At 44.1% G+C, this 15,308-nt stretch overlaps 1 protein-coding gene across 1 annotated transcript in view; it reads left to right on the top strand.

The window, feature by feature from the left end:
• The window catches only part of LOC144114569 (sulfhydryl oxidase 1-like), a 97,691-nt gene that overhangs the window by 28,801 nt on the left and 53,582 nt on the right, over positions 1 to 15,308 (top strand). Inside the window, exon 8 of the mRNA XM_077648401.1 lies at positions 4,781 to 4,897. Coding sequence (XP_077504527.1) covers positions 4,781 to 4,897 — 117 coding nt within the window. The remainder of the gene's footprint in view (positions 1 to 4,780; positions 4,898 to 15,308) is intronic.

Raw genomic sequence — 15,308 nt, 5'->3', positions numbered from 1 at the left:
CCAGCGGGACCTCATTACCATCAAGTACTCCAAGCGCACTTCCAAATGTCTTTAACAATGCAACCATGCTGCAAAAACGAAACTCAACTGCACATTCAACCTGCGAAGCAGTGTGTGCTCGCAGTCCGCTGTGTACAGCGAGGAGGTTTGAGAATGGGGGAACTACAAATTGCCACATCGAATGGTGCGGAAGTGTTGGGCTCTGTTACAAATTGACATACTCAGTGCTAAATGGCCAGTGGTTCTTTGGAGGTATGTTATATTTCATTGTAGAATAATTTTGCTTCATAAAAAAGAGATAATATCAAATATATGAGCTTCTATAGAAGTTCCTAAGGGGAATTGCTATTACTTCGTTATATCTATTATTCATAAACTGCTTCGTTATAGTGAGGTTCAATATATACTCTGTTTGAAAAACTGATGTCTGGTTTGTTGTGTGGTACCACTTTCTGTATTTATTTTTACAACTTTTATGGTATGTGTTGTTAAGGGATCGAGACTGTGCAGAATGCTCAAGTCATTAGCCATCTGTCATGCAAGGACTGGCCTGATCTTAAGTATATGCTTAGTACGTTGGGAGATGGTTGTTGTTTCAGTTTGTCCAAGTTAGCTGAGAAGACATGAAAATGTATAGCGCGCTACAAGATGAGGACGTTGAAGGAAGACAGGGCACATGTCAGTGTTAGCTTGCAACAATTTATTGAGAACTGCAGAGCATACCTAATATAAAGGCACGTCATGGCCTGACATCGCGCATGCGCAGCCAGCAAAATTATCTGTGACATCTCAAGGAAGGAACTGAGATACTCGAAAATGTGGGAAATGTAAGAAATCTGAAATATAGTGCGCTATACATTTTCATGCCATGCGATACCAACAAGACAAAACTTCCACATTAGTTAACTAAACAAGAAGCTGACTTACCGTACTTCAAGCTCTAAGTTGTCACTTGCATTGTAATATTGACTGTTCCTAATCGTATCTGAGATACTTAAGTGGTGCTGCAAAGGCTTTTTTCTTACTTTTTTGTGCCTTGAATTACCAATTGTCCCTAACCATTGAAGTATTTTTTTCCTCTGAGTGGGAACTTTTGTTCCTAAAACTAATTATTTATGTGACCACATTTGCAGCAAGTGCTCTGGTTTCTTGAAGTGCGTATTGTGGAGTTTTATAGTTGGGGAGATATATACGCTCTCCCCCATTTAACCGCGGCTGACACAGTTCAAAACCGCCAGACCCCACCCCGTGATCGCGTACGCTACCGAGCACTCGCTGACCACAGCGGCCCTTGCTGTGAGGGAACAAAGGAACGACACATTGGCTGACACACACAGGCATTTATTGCTACAGCAACAATAACGCCAGCTAGCAAACGAAATACGCTAATGAATCAAGGTCGTCCGACTCACCAGCAAGGTTACGAGTGAATGTTCACCCACGCTAGGGCAAGGGTTACTCCGAAGGCCGGACGGGACAAGGTACGGGAGCCAGTCTTCCCACTGCTTCCTTGCCCCGCTGGCGAAGAGCGGAGCCATGTGCGAAACGTCCGCTCGCGCCGACGATCCCAGCTGAAAAGCCTCATCCTCTCTCCCACGCGCGAGCTGCAAGCAAAATGGCATTTTTTCTGGGCCAGTTGGTATGAATCCATGATTTGGGCCAGCATGAACTTTGGGACACAAACGAAGAGAGACACATGGAACACGGAACACACTGCTGACTAACAACTTTAATGAAAAGGCGCGGAACACGCGGAAATATATACAGTGGTAAAGGTGGAGAGAAGGATGGAGAGAAGGCAAAGGGCATGGCGAAAGAAGGTTGCACCAAAAGCAAATGTAACAAATCCTTAGAACAAAAGACGAACAGCCGTTACCGGGAAAGCGAAATCACTGAGCCCCCCACAATCTTAGGCCGCGTTGCGAAACTGTGCGCACGTGATGAGAACCAAAGCATGATCGAGAATCAGTTCTCAGAGTAGTCACAGGATAAGATCTAGGCCACAACAAAGACAGTGAAAGAGCAAAAGCCGCGTCATAAAAACAAAACACGAAAAAACTGAAAGAATATATGAATGAAAAACCCGCAAGAATTCACGCCAAAACAAAGCTAGAAGTTTAACATGAAGATGGACATGAGGCTGCGAAAACATGAAAGCTCCTTCGCCTACAGGTGAGACGAGGGTTGAAAAAAACAAAACAAAAAAGCCAACACTAACACGGCTAAAACAGAGCTAAAAGCCTGAAGTTGAATTTAAACCAAAATGCCAACAGTGACACGACTAAAACAGGGCTAGAAACGTAAAACATGATGTGGGAGATAAAAAACAAAAAGCACAAACACGGTGCCGAACAGGACGGGCGTATAATTTGGCCGGTTCATGGGACAGGGCAAACATCATGGAGGAACGTTTTTTCTTTGGTTGAGAGTGCAATTGACGGGGTGCTCCCCGTCAATTTGGCTCCCCGAGGGGAACCAAATTAGGTTTTTGGATCTCCGGCTTCTGCTCAAAGAAGGACATGCGTGCTGGCGCTATGAACCTCGCAGCAACAAAGGTTTCCTTCCCCATGAGTCAGCTCATTCTAAGACCGTCAAGAGGGCAATTGCGAAAGGGGCACTAAGGTCAGCGCTTGAAAAATCATGCCCGCACCAAATGGGCCCCAGCTTTTCGAAGCAGATCACTAGATTAAGGGCAGCTGGGTACCCCCAAGAAATGCTGATCACGGTAAGCGAGGCGCTGCTTCACCGCTTGCCTCGCAAGGAATCTGCAACCATGGGGGAAGAAACGTGGACCAGCAAGAACATCGTTGTTGTACCTTACGTCCACGGCTTTACTCACAACCTCAAAAAGATCGCCGCAAAACAAGCTGTCAAGGTGGTTTGCTCTGCACCCAACAAAGCATACAAGATGTGCCGCCAAGTTAACAACGAAGAGCGAAGGATGAGGTGCGCAGTAAACCACCAGACAAGATACGCAGATTGCGACGAAGGTGTAATTTATCATTTCCCTGTCGCATGCGGTAAATGTTATATTGGACAGACAGGCAGGTGCATCAATGAAAGAGCTAGAGAACACGCAAATTCATTAAGAGCAACTGCCACATCAGGTTTCCTGGCTCTTCATTGCCGCCAGCCTAAGCACCCATGCACGGCCAACCTCGACAACATCTCAATCCTTGGAAGAAAAAAAGATAGGCTGGCCAGGGAAATCATCGAAGCTGTAGCCATCCACAAGAAAGGGAAGGACTGCGTAAGCACCCCGTCAATTGCACTCTCAACCAAAGAAAAAACGTTCCTCCATGATGTTTGCCCTGTCCCATAAACCGGCCAAATTATACGCCCGTCCTGTTCGGCACTGTGTTTGTGCTTTTTGTTTTTTATCTCCCACATCATGTTTTACGTTTCTAGCCCTGTTTTAGTCGTGTCACTGTTGGAATTTTGGTTTAAATTCAACTTCAGGCTTTTAGCTCTGTTTTAGCCGTGTTAGTGTTGGCTTTTTTGTTTTGTTTTTTTCAACCCTCGTCTCACCTGTAGGCGAAGGAGCTTTCATGTTTTCGCAGCCTCATGTCCATCTTCATGTTAAACTTCTAGCTTTGTTTTGGCGTGAATTCTTGCGGGTTTTTCATTCATATATTCTTTCAGTTTTTTCGTGTTTTGTTTTTATGACGCGGCTTTTGCTCTTTCACTGTCTTTGTTGTGGCCTAGATCTTATCCTGTGACTACTCTGAGAACTGATTCTCGATCATGCTTTGGTTCTCATCACGTGCGCACAGTTTCGCAACGCGGCCTAAGATTGTGGGGGGCTCAGTGATTTCGCTTTCCCGGTAACGGCTGTTCGTCTTTTGTTCTAAGGATTTGTTACATTTGCTTTTGGTGCAACCTTCTTTCGCCATGCCCTTTGCCTTCTCTCCATCCTTCTCTCCACCTTTACCACTGTATATATTTCCGCGTGTTCCGCGCCTTTTCATTAAAGTTGTTAGTCAGCAGTGTGTTCCGTGTTCCATGTGTCTCTCTTCGTTTGTGTCCCAAAGTTCATGCTGGCCCAAATCATAGCTGCAAGCAGTCTCTCGCGCTGTGACGCTGGCGCCCTCTTTCGTTAGTTAAGGTAACTAACAAGGGAATGTGCCCCTCCTCGTGGCGAGGCTGCTGCTGCACGGTGCATCGCGGGAAAGCCTACACAGGGGACTGCAGGGCAGATCACCACATCATTAGTGAATGAAACATAGCATTGGTGTGTCAAGAATATCAGTGTTTGTTTGTGACACTATAAATATATTCATATTGTTTTTATGGCTTAAGTCTCATTAACATTTGTTTTTTCTGCTTGTTTTGTATGGTGGGATCACTGTTGCCTTCTTTGTTAAGTTTGTATCTGTGTGCACTGTATGCATTTTGATGTCCATTTGTTTGTTAGGGTTTGAACATTTAGTAGATTGTTTGCACCTCAAAATTGTCTTGAGAGTATCCACCTTAGGCTTGTGTGTCATTCAATTCAAGCGATCATGTTTGTTTAAAGTGGCCATATTTAGTGTGAATATTTATGAATGGGATGTAGTTCTCTACTGGGGCACTTAGTTCAAGCCAGTGATGATGCATGAAGAGCTTTGGTTGCACTTGCAGGGTGTCCACTTTCTTTTGCCCTTTCTGCTGGCTTGTAACTGAGCCCTGACGTGATAAATTCTATGCCTTGATACAACCTTTATGTTTGTTAACCCCAAGGCTCAAAGCTATTCGTAATATTTATTTTTGAACAAAAACTAAACTGTGCCCTGGGAAACAGTATTTTCCAGGAAGTTGGTCGATGAAGCAGATGCTGCAAAACTTACACACCTTCGTGACATCATCTGGAGGAGACTCTTTACGGGGAGAAGACCTTTCAGCTTTTCTTAACAAGCAGGTGAGCTTGGTTTTGTAAGGTACACATTAAGAAGTGTCTTGTTGCTGTGCATTTGTTCACAACGGTGTAATGGTTGAACCAACCACCAAAGGAAAGAGCACCGAAAGAGATGAAGGGAGAAAAAGTGTAGGAGCTTCTGGTTTGGTACAGAAAGCTTAGGTAACCCTTATTTACTTTGACAGAAATACATTTTGCTATGTATATGACTTTTATGCGTGGTCTAATGCAGATTAAATTCAACTTCCTCTGTATCAGGCTGTAGCCTTCTTGGTTGTCGATAAGCATAAAGTATAGGATGGAGCACAAGCAGAGAGAAATATTCAAGTGCAGTATTTAAACAAAAATAGCTGTTATTAGTTGGTCTTCCTGCTGGAGGAATGTGGTCGTTTTGAAGAGGAAAAATTCTGTGCGAGTTTTAACATCTCTTTAGGTTGAAAAGTGGCAATGTGTTGCACATTGAGCCTTTAGTTTGTAGAGAATTTGCGGGGTTGCAGCAGAGTGAAAGAGCAAGAGGACCAGCGTAGCAGGCTTTTTGCGCCGAACAGTCCGTGCCGTGCGTGCGCACCGAGCACGTGCTGTTCATCTTTATTTTCTTCTTTCACCGGCTGGGAACGGCAATCTTAGCGCCTCCGCTTTGCACCGTCACTGTGCACTACAGGGCCTCCCGCCCAGACGGACCGGTGAAATGTACTTGCCGACGGGGCAGAGATGGGGCTGCCTTGGCGGCAGGCAGGTTGGCAGATAAGCAGGCAACATCCGAGGGGAGCTCCTGGGGAGGTGTCTCTAGGTATGCGGGTTTGAGGCGATCCAAGGAGACTACCTCTTCACGACCGTTCAGCAGGATAGTCGTCTACTTTGTCATCTTGTTGAGGGCGCGGTATGGGCCGTCTTATGAGGGGGTAAAAGGCGTCTTTACAGCGTCTCGCCTTAAAAAAACATGCGTTGAGGATGCAAGGTCTGGGTGCAAAAAGATGTGACGGTCAGATGATCGAGGTGGGACTGGGCGCAGATGCTGAATACAATCCTGTAGGCGTTGGAGGTACTGCAGGGGCTGGGATGAAGGAGCCGAAGGAACTAACAAGTCTCCAGGAAGCTGCAGGGGTGCACCGAAGATGAGTTTGGCCGCCGAACAGCCAAGGTCACGACGAAGGACGTCGCGTAGGCCAAGAAGCACCATAGGAAGGTGGTCGACCCAGTGCTCGTGGTCCACGTGCGCAGTGAGGGCAGCCTTGAGCTGGCGATGGAGCTGCTCGACCATGTGGCACAGGGATGGTATGCTGTGGTTCGGCAGTGCTTAGTGCCGAGCAAACGGGTGAGGGAAGTGAAGAGGGTGCATTCGAACTGGCAGCCGCGATTTGTAGTAACACTGCCGGGGCAGTCGGAGCAGGAAACCCATGCTGAAACGAAGGCTTTGGCAACTCTTTCCGCAGTAATGTCCGGAATAGGCACTGCTTCGGGCCAACGGGTGAAGTGGTCGATTATCGTCAGAATGTACCGGCAGCCATGAGAGGGAGGGAGCGGTCCAACCAAGTCAGGATGAACGTGGTCAAAGCGACAACCAGGTGGCAGGAAAGACTGGGGGGGAGTCTTTGTATGTCAGGCCACTTTGGCAGGCTGGCAAGCAAGGCACGAGCAGGCCCACTGGCGAACGTTGGTGTTAATGTTCGGCCAGACGTACCGCTGGGTAACAAGGCGCTGCATGGCTCGGATGCTGGGATGGCAGATGTCGTGAAGTGAATGGAAAATGGCACAACGAAAGGCCTCTGGATAAAAGGACGCGGTAGAACCGATGACATGTCGCGTCAGAGCAATCTGGGCACAAACGGATGAGGCACGAGCTGCAGACAGAGGGCACGGGAGTGGTCACGCAGAGCTTGCAGCTCATGGTCTTCTAGCTCTGCCCGGGCCAGACATTCCCAGTCCACAGCAGATGTTGACACGCCGATGGAGGTAATGCGTGAAAGTGCATCAGCTGCCTCTTTATCGGTGCCTTTGGTATGTCGGATATCTGCTGTGAACTCCAATATGTAGGCCAACTGACGAAGTTTATGGGCAGCATACTTGGAATAGTTCATACGGAACACATGCACCAGAGGCTTATGATCCGTTAGAACATGAAATGGCTGGCCTTCCAAGAAGTGGCGGTAATGCTGGATAGCTGCGACGTCCCGTGGGCGCAAGGTAGCGTCAGGCGGAAGGTTGCCTGAGGGCGGGAAGTTGCTGGAGTCAGTCATCTCTTATGCCGGAGTCACCACTGTAGAGGATTTGCGGGGTCGCAGCGGAGGACTAGCATAGCATGCTTTTAGCACCAAACAGCCCATGCCGTGCGCGCACACCGTGTACCAGCCGTTCATCTTTATTTTCTTCTTTTGCCGGCTGGGAACGCCGATCTTAGCATCTCCGCTTTACAGCGTCACTGTGCACTACAAGTTCAATCTTTTATTTCTTCATCTTGCTGCTTTAGTTCTTATCCTAATGTACAGTACTTTGGCAATTTTTTGGGAATACCTCTTGGTTGCAGCTTATACAGCATGTCTTTTTCTGTGAAAGCTAGCATTTTTAATGCTTTTTCTAATGTTTTAAGATCTAGGTTACTAACGGAGAGCCACTTTGAACACCCCTTTGTATTTGAATTGGAAAAAGCCTCTTTACAATCAAACCTCGTTAACTATAGTGAACAGGTTGATAATTGTAAGATAGTTCAGTATAACCATAACTACGGAGAAGAAAATTGTAGGCCACTTGGTGAGACATGACTAAAACTGTAACAGACACAGGATGGAGGCAGGCGACAACACAGGGCGGTATATAATCAGTATAATCAAAAGTTTATATGAAATTTTGTCGAAGGCGCATGCAAGGGCAGAAAATTCAGTCAGTAAACAGGTAGTAACTGAGGAGACACTTGTGCACGAAGACACCTTTTCCGAATTTTTAATGCCATTTTGAAGGCACTGGCAGTGATTTTGAAGGTTGCAAAAGAAAGGGCTAAATGCCAGGTAGGTTGGCTTTCCTGCACAGCCCTGCCAGCACGCAGGGGCAAATAAAATGGTAGCTAAGGTGGCTTCCCTGCCTGACAGAAATGTCGCGTGGAAAGTAGGTATGCCACACCACTACATTATCTAGGTAGCACCACCGCTTTCCCAGACTCCATGACAATCAACTTCAGCTGGAGAGCCACACTGCAGGATACTGCATAGCTAAAACTGTCAATACTGCTGTATCTTCCATGGTGCTGTTAAGGTGTGTGAGATAAAGGTGCGGACCTTGGCATGAACGCTTGTCGCACTGCCACTAGCGTTCGTGTAGTGCAGTGAAGCCCTCTGCTTGCCATCAGAGTGGACACTCTTTGGCAGTGTGGAGTTGAAGGACATATTGGTTTTATGGTCAAGCGCGTTTAGTGCATAATGTAAACATTTCTTGTTTTTGTTGCTTGCAAAGTTTTTGGAAAAGTTTGGCGTAGACAATAATCAGTTATATTTATGGTTGATATAATAAGGGTTTGGCTCCAATTAGGAGACGTCAGGATGTGAAACAGGTAATTTAAGCAAGACTGCTTGCTTGCACAGGCTGTTTTCATGATAAAATTATGGCAAAACTGAATGTGGTATATTGCTTGTCATCACCATTATGTACCACTGTGAGGAGTTTTGGTAAGATCTGAGCTGTAAGCACTCAGAACTGTGAGGTGTGAATCTCGCATCATGAGGTACTGCGACAAATGTGCCTTTGGCAGTGCTAATGAGGGAGCTAGGCCCAGCTTTGGCTGCAGAAAGTGAAAGTTGGTGTGCAGCAGCATCCTGTCAGGAGTTATCTTTGGAATGCTGTGTATATTGTTTGTACATGGAGAAGAGTGTACAAGGAAAGTGTAGAGTATTGGGAATTTTTATCGTGAAGACTTTAAAAGTTTTTCTTGCCTCAGCCGTTGGATCTTTTACGCTGAAACTGCGCACAGAACTTGGGTATTGCGGTAACTTTTGTTTCGTAGTAAGTTTGTCAGCAGTACTTACCCGGTTCAGCCACGCACGTTGCAAACCCGTAATTTTCTGCCTCGAAATTGACAAACCGAAAGCCTTGAACTCCTGATTTTTGCTAAAGGGCGTTAGTGGCACCATCTGTTGTTTGCATAGGAGAGTGCCATGATGCGAAGGGCGCCAAGGCCAGCATTACAAGCTGCACAGGTCGTTTGATGGCGCCACTGCTGCCCTTCGCAGCAATCCGGCGCTGGCGGCTTTCAGTTCGTCGATCTTGGCGCAGACGATTACAGAGCTTCATCATTCGCTGCTGAATCAAGTAAGTATCATTGTAAAACTTGCTACGAGACAAAAGTTACCACAATACGCAAGCTCTGTGATCAGTTTTACTGCAAACGAGCCAATGGTTGAGACAAGAAAATTTTTTAAAGTCTTCACGATAAAAATGCACAATACTGTACTTCAGACTGGTAAGAAAAATGCAAAGAAACTAACAGAAAACCAGCACATATTGATGTGTTTGAGCCAAACACTTAGTTGGCACTCACGTTCACTGTTAAACTAAAATAGGTGCATTATTGCGGATCAGAAATAAAACCAGGAGTATGTTGCCATTTAAACTTCTTAGCTAAGGTTCTTGTTCTTTTCACCTATTTAGAAAACGTTCCATGGCTTACAACAGGCTCTCTTGTACTAGCCATGTCTGATAGCATAAAAAAAATTTCCAAAGCTTTGACTTATGTCTGGTGCAACAAACTTGCAGTTTTAGCTACTATACCAGGTGTTTCAGGGAAGACCTTTAAGTAATTTTCAAGAAAAGGCTTTTTGGGGTAAAAATACGGCTTTTGTGGCATAGTATTGCCGATGTTTGCGGACACCAGAAAGCCGGTGGATTGTTTTAACTAGTACGCTGATTAACTAATTATTAATAATTAACTTTTCAACTATTAGAGTTAGGCACCTAATTGCAATTGGAGATTTGTAGCCGGTTGTTAGTGATAGCCATATCAGCTTTTAAAATTTCGAAAACGTGATTATCCTTGGCACTGTGGCTTGACAAAATTTAGCTGCATCGTGCCAAAATACATGCGCTTTCAAAATGTGTGCAGGCAAAGCAACCTTTCCAGTGCACATAATTAGTCAAAAAAGCCAAATTTTGTCAAGCCACAGTGCCAAGGGTAATCGGGTTTTCTCCATTCTAATAACTGATATGGCTATTATTAACGACCAGCTACAAGTCTCTAATTACAACTAGGTGCCTAACTTTACTAGTTAAAAAGTTAATTAGGCATTAAAAATTAGTTAACCAGCTTAATACTTGAGACAATTCAGCAGTTTTCGAGTGTCTGCCAACATTGATGATACTATGCTGAAAAAGCCACACTTTTACTTCAAAAAACTTATTTTTGACAGTTTCTTAAAGTCTTCCTTGAAACACCTGGTATATATTATATACACTCGGACCCGAATATATCGAACTCTGTTAGATCGAATTATCCTTTGTATCGAATAATTTTTGCGCATCATAAAGCTGCAATATGAGTCTGTAGGAAAATGTACGGTTACATCATACACGAATCATCCATCACATTCGATAGATTGAAGTTCGGGCAACACTGGGTGACTCAAGAAGTTGGCTTTCCCTCAGCATATCTCCAGGGGTTAGCTTTCTCGCAGGTCTGATCAAACTGTGGGCAACTCCAGTCAACTCAAGAAGCTGGCTTTTCCTCAACACATCTCTGAATGTTAGCTTTCATGCACGGACATGCAAGTCCTATTGGTGCTGTGTAGCACACGCAGACCAGTGATTACGCAGCTTTTCCATGATGTAGGCGGTGGTTGCGTACCCAGCCAACAGGAATATTCATTTTTAACCCGTTGCGTCAGTTGTGCCTGTGTTGTCGTGCAGGTTTCACTTCTGATGCATCGTGCTACCATCAGCGATTTGGCATGGTTTTCATTGAGCTCATGATGGCAGCCAGCAGAACCTCCTCTTTTCCATGAAACTGGAAATCACCAAGCGAGTTGACCAAACTGAGAAGAAATCTGAAGTTGCTTTCCACCAGCATGGGTGGATTGACGAAGCTTCGGCCATTCGTGTTCGGAAAATGCAAGTCTCTGCGATGCTTGCAGAACATGCTTTCAGTTCTTATGACCTAGAGGCCCAATCGAAGAGCGTGGATGACCCATGAAATTTTTGCCAAGTGGCTGAAATCTTGAAATGACAACCTGTTAGGCCAAGATCGGTGTGTCTGCGCCCACCGCTGCAGTGCTAGTTCCGCCGAATGCAACCTTCAGTGCTTCAACTCTTGGACCAGGGGATAATCCGCGTGGTGAAGGTTGGTTTTAGGAAATGTCTGATTGGACGACTTCTACAGAACCCAACGACTGGAAGAGGCCAAAAAATAGACAGACCTCTTAATCGCCCCATCTATGCTGAGTGGGTCGTGGAATGAAGTAAAAAAAAAACTGTACAGATCTGCTTCTGAAATACTGGTCTCTGGTTTCCCAGAGAAGACTGATAAAATTTTTTGTTGGGTGATCTCGATGAAGCTGTCGCAGGTTTTGATGATTTGTGCAACCAGTTGTCCGAATTTTCTGCTGCTAATTGTGATGGGGCAGCCATAGGCGACTTTGTCTTCACGGACGATGACGTTGAGAATGGGGGAGAGCTTGTGGACGAAGGCATCATTGCCGTCGTCGCGGATAACCAGGACACCACTGATGTGAATTGTGCTGAGGACTTGAGAGAACCTGTGCCCACATGCTTTGATGGGCTCCATGCATAGCATGGTTCGTCGCTGTTCCATGTCGATAAAAGGCTGCGGTCTCAGCTGTTCGGAGTTCATTGATAACATTGAAAAATGTGTTCTCTCTGAGGATGAAGAAACAAAAAAGTCACGACTATTTCGCTCGGTAATCGGCATGCAGTAAGTGGCTGTCAAGGAAATGCATTTTTGTTCCATCTCGGTGTGTTTTTGTGTTGTTAAATTTACTTCTATTTCTAATCTAATTACATGTTATATCGAACTTGTAGGCGTTTTTTGGGAGCTAGACGTATATGCTGGTTCGATCTGTGTATGTTCAGCTGTAAATCTGCCACATCTTGATGATATGAATTTTCCCAGTATATGGCGAGGTGTTACAAACTGTTGATGCACCTAGGTGCATTTTTGATGGTGCCAAGTCCAAAGAAATGACAGTATATAGTTTGTGCTAGAGCTTTGTCTTTTACCCATTTTATTTTGCTTAGAATGGCTCCTTGGTAGCATACAAAGGAGGGCCTTCTCTTCTTTACCTTTTTTTAACTCTTGCCTTACTGTGGGGAAAATGACAGGTTTTTTGATCGGTTTCAATAGATGTATTTTTCTGTAAAACCTGTTGCATTTAAAATTTAATGCAGTACACAAAAACAAAGCTAAATAAGTGTGCTATTAGACATACAGGATTGAATAACGAGTTGTACATTGCAACCGAAAATGTCATTTGCCAAAAACAAGATTTTAGGAAATAATTTAACGAAACTTGTAAAGACACGCTTATATCTAAAAAGAAAAAATCTTAAGTATTTTCTGAAATATGCAAAATATTTGATATATATATATATATATATATATATATATATATATATATATATATATATATATATATATATATATATATATATATATATATATATATATGGGCATGTTCAGATAAGAACGGTAATCGAGGTCCCATGACCATTTTTTGTTTTCAATAAATTTTTATATGTGATGGGTAAATGTGTCCACACAAAGGAATGAACCTTAGTTTTGCAAGGAACTTCATGGTTTTCTCGGAAAAAAATCGTATGTCACAAGAGGTGGAGAATGTCGTTTTTGCCACTTCGCGAAGTTGCAAGTTTGGAGCATCACTGTATGCACAATAAATTGTTTCCGCGCATAACTATTTTTTCGGTACTTTATTACAACTTGCACTATACGAAGAAAATAAAAAACGTTTTCTTGCTGTGTCAGTCTTCTTAGTAAAAAATCGCAAACTTCGCTTCCGGAGCTGTGCGGGGCCAAAAAAGCACATTTCAGGGCAGCCTTAGGGCAAGATGCGTAAAGATCTCCCAACTGAATCTTTTTCTCTGTATTTTTCAGCTACTTTTAATCACTTCAGGCAAGTTTTGTAGCTCTACACTTGCCCTATATTTTTCAATATGGCCTCAAAATTGGCAGAAGTTCAAAAACGTGAAAAAAGTGACAAATTTGACTTGAATTTAAAAAAAAAAACATCATCGAATTTTATTAAAATTTGCCCTAATAATACTAAATACTCGATAATTTTAAGGCACCAAAAAAGTGTTGCATTATTTTGTTTTAAAGTATAAAAATAAATACAAAACTGAGTTCATGTTTTTGTTACCTAGAATTGCTTATTACTGCCTCTTAGAAATAGTAACTGTCAGAAATTTGATTTAGCACTCATTGAACGTGGTCACATTCCATTTACCACAATATGCGAACATTCCTGAATGTTTGTACAGCTTCTACTCGCTTGTTAGCGGCGTTCTTAATGCGTTAAAATGGGAATAAATTCACTATTTCACCTGATGAACTGGCTGCTGGCGGTCAAACGTTTTTTTTTTATATTCTCTAATTTATCATCGTAAGGTACATTGGTATGTAATTGATTTTTTAAAAATATTAGATCATTTGTCGGTTCTTAGAAAAATTTTTATATATAAAAATTTTTATTAATGTGTTTCTGAAGCCGACGTTTCCGTACCTGCATCTGTTTACCTCTGTGTTCAAAGGTTCTCCTGGGCAATGTCAGGAGACAGAACGTCGTCTTCTGAGAGGAACAATTTATCTGCAAGATTTTTAATCGGGAGGAGTTTTAATAGGAACGCAATTTACAAATGGGATGCCGCTTTATATGCAGATTGCAATTCAGAAAATCGTAACAAGAAATTAGGAGCAGCAGTTGAAGTCGGTATGCGCACAGTATATTGTCCAGCACGAAGCACAAACCAGATCACAGTCTCTTCCATTCCGAAGCAGCGGTGGAGGCCACGTAGGATGCACTGCCTTCATTTGTTTGAACGTACTTCCGCATATGGAGCGTCTGAACTCCAGGCACTTTCTTTGCCATTTTCCATTCTTCCTTCTTCGTTTCGCGAAAGTCTGCAAGCTCCCTCTGTGGGAGCTCCAGAATGGTGATGTTCTTTAGCGTTCCTTGAGTTGCGTCTACGAAGCCGCTGGCTGTTTGTATGGCCTCACTTGCAGGCTTCCGCAAGTTGTGGTGTGATGCTCGATGTTTGACAAGCCCACCAACGCCGTCGCAAGCATTTTTGTCGTGTCCAGTGGCCGAAAACATCCATTTCGTCTCTTGACAGCTCATGAAACTGATATTTATTCTTGAAGTGAGCGGGAGCCCCGTCGCTCACATATGTTATCTTGGTGTAGATTGGCGCGTTGTCTTCGAGGTGTGCTTTGATTTTTGACAGAGCCAAGCATGCATGAGCTGAATCATGAGACATATCGTCGGAAATAACGGCGTAGTTCCGAGTCGATTTTCTTGACGTGACAACGCAGGTAAACACGGTCACCTGCTTTTTCTGCCAATGGTACGCTTGTACTGCGTCTGGAAGCACAACTGTCCAGTTTTAGGCGAAATCAAAATGCAAAACAATTGCACCTCTCTTGCAGCTGTGTTTTTCTTCATGTATTGCTCTTGCTTGCACAGATCTAATATAGTTGTGGGGTATCCATTTCATGGTCATTCTTAGAAATTCTCTCATAAATGATGAAGCGGTCAGAGTCTTTTTAACGAGCTCACCGTATTCCCATGAACCAATCAACACCTCGTCCTCGCTGCTCATTTCAAAATTTTCCGGAGTGAAAATGCCATCTTGTGGATAGTGCTCACAATTCCTAAGGAAACACGACGCAGTAGGTTCCTGGCATACGCAGAGGCTCTGCATATCTTCGGGAGAAAGCGACCTTCCGGACGCGTTCTGCAGTCCCACGAGGCGCAACTGAAAGTTTGCACAGCACACACAAACACACACTTGCCACTGTGGCGAGCATTTCACCCACTTAGGACGCAAGGATATGAATTTTGTGAGGCCAACCTGGGAGGCAGGGTGAGCTTGCTTGTAGAGGCGGAATGCTTCTCGCAAGGACCGCGTCATGAAGCGTTTAGGTATCCATTCTTTCTCTCCCTCCTTTTCGATTCTCACAACGTCCTTCTTGTTCGGAGTCTGTCTAGAGCAATCGAGTTCATCCATGGTGTAATATTCTAACACGGTGGTAATGTCTTCCTGTTGTAGTTGACATCTTGTATATCTCTCCTGTGTTGACCATACGCCTTCCTCATCCACCATCTTCTTCGATTTTTGGATAACGTGCCTCGTTGCCTCTGGAATAACTTCCTGCTCATATTTCACGGTTAAGTTGCGTGGTAGC

This window comes from Amblyomma americanum, chromosome 1 (assembly GCF_052857255.1).
Source record: "Amblyomma americanum isolate KBUSLIRL-KWMA chromosome 1, ASM5285725v1, whole genome shotgun sequence".
Taxonomy (NCBI): Eukaryota; Metazoa; Arthropoda; class Arachnida; order Ixodida; family Ixodidae; genus Amblyomma; species Amblyomma americanum.
This window is presented reverse-complemented; position numbering and strand designations above follow the sequence as displayed.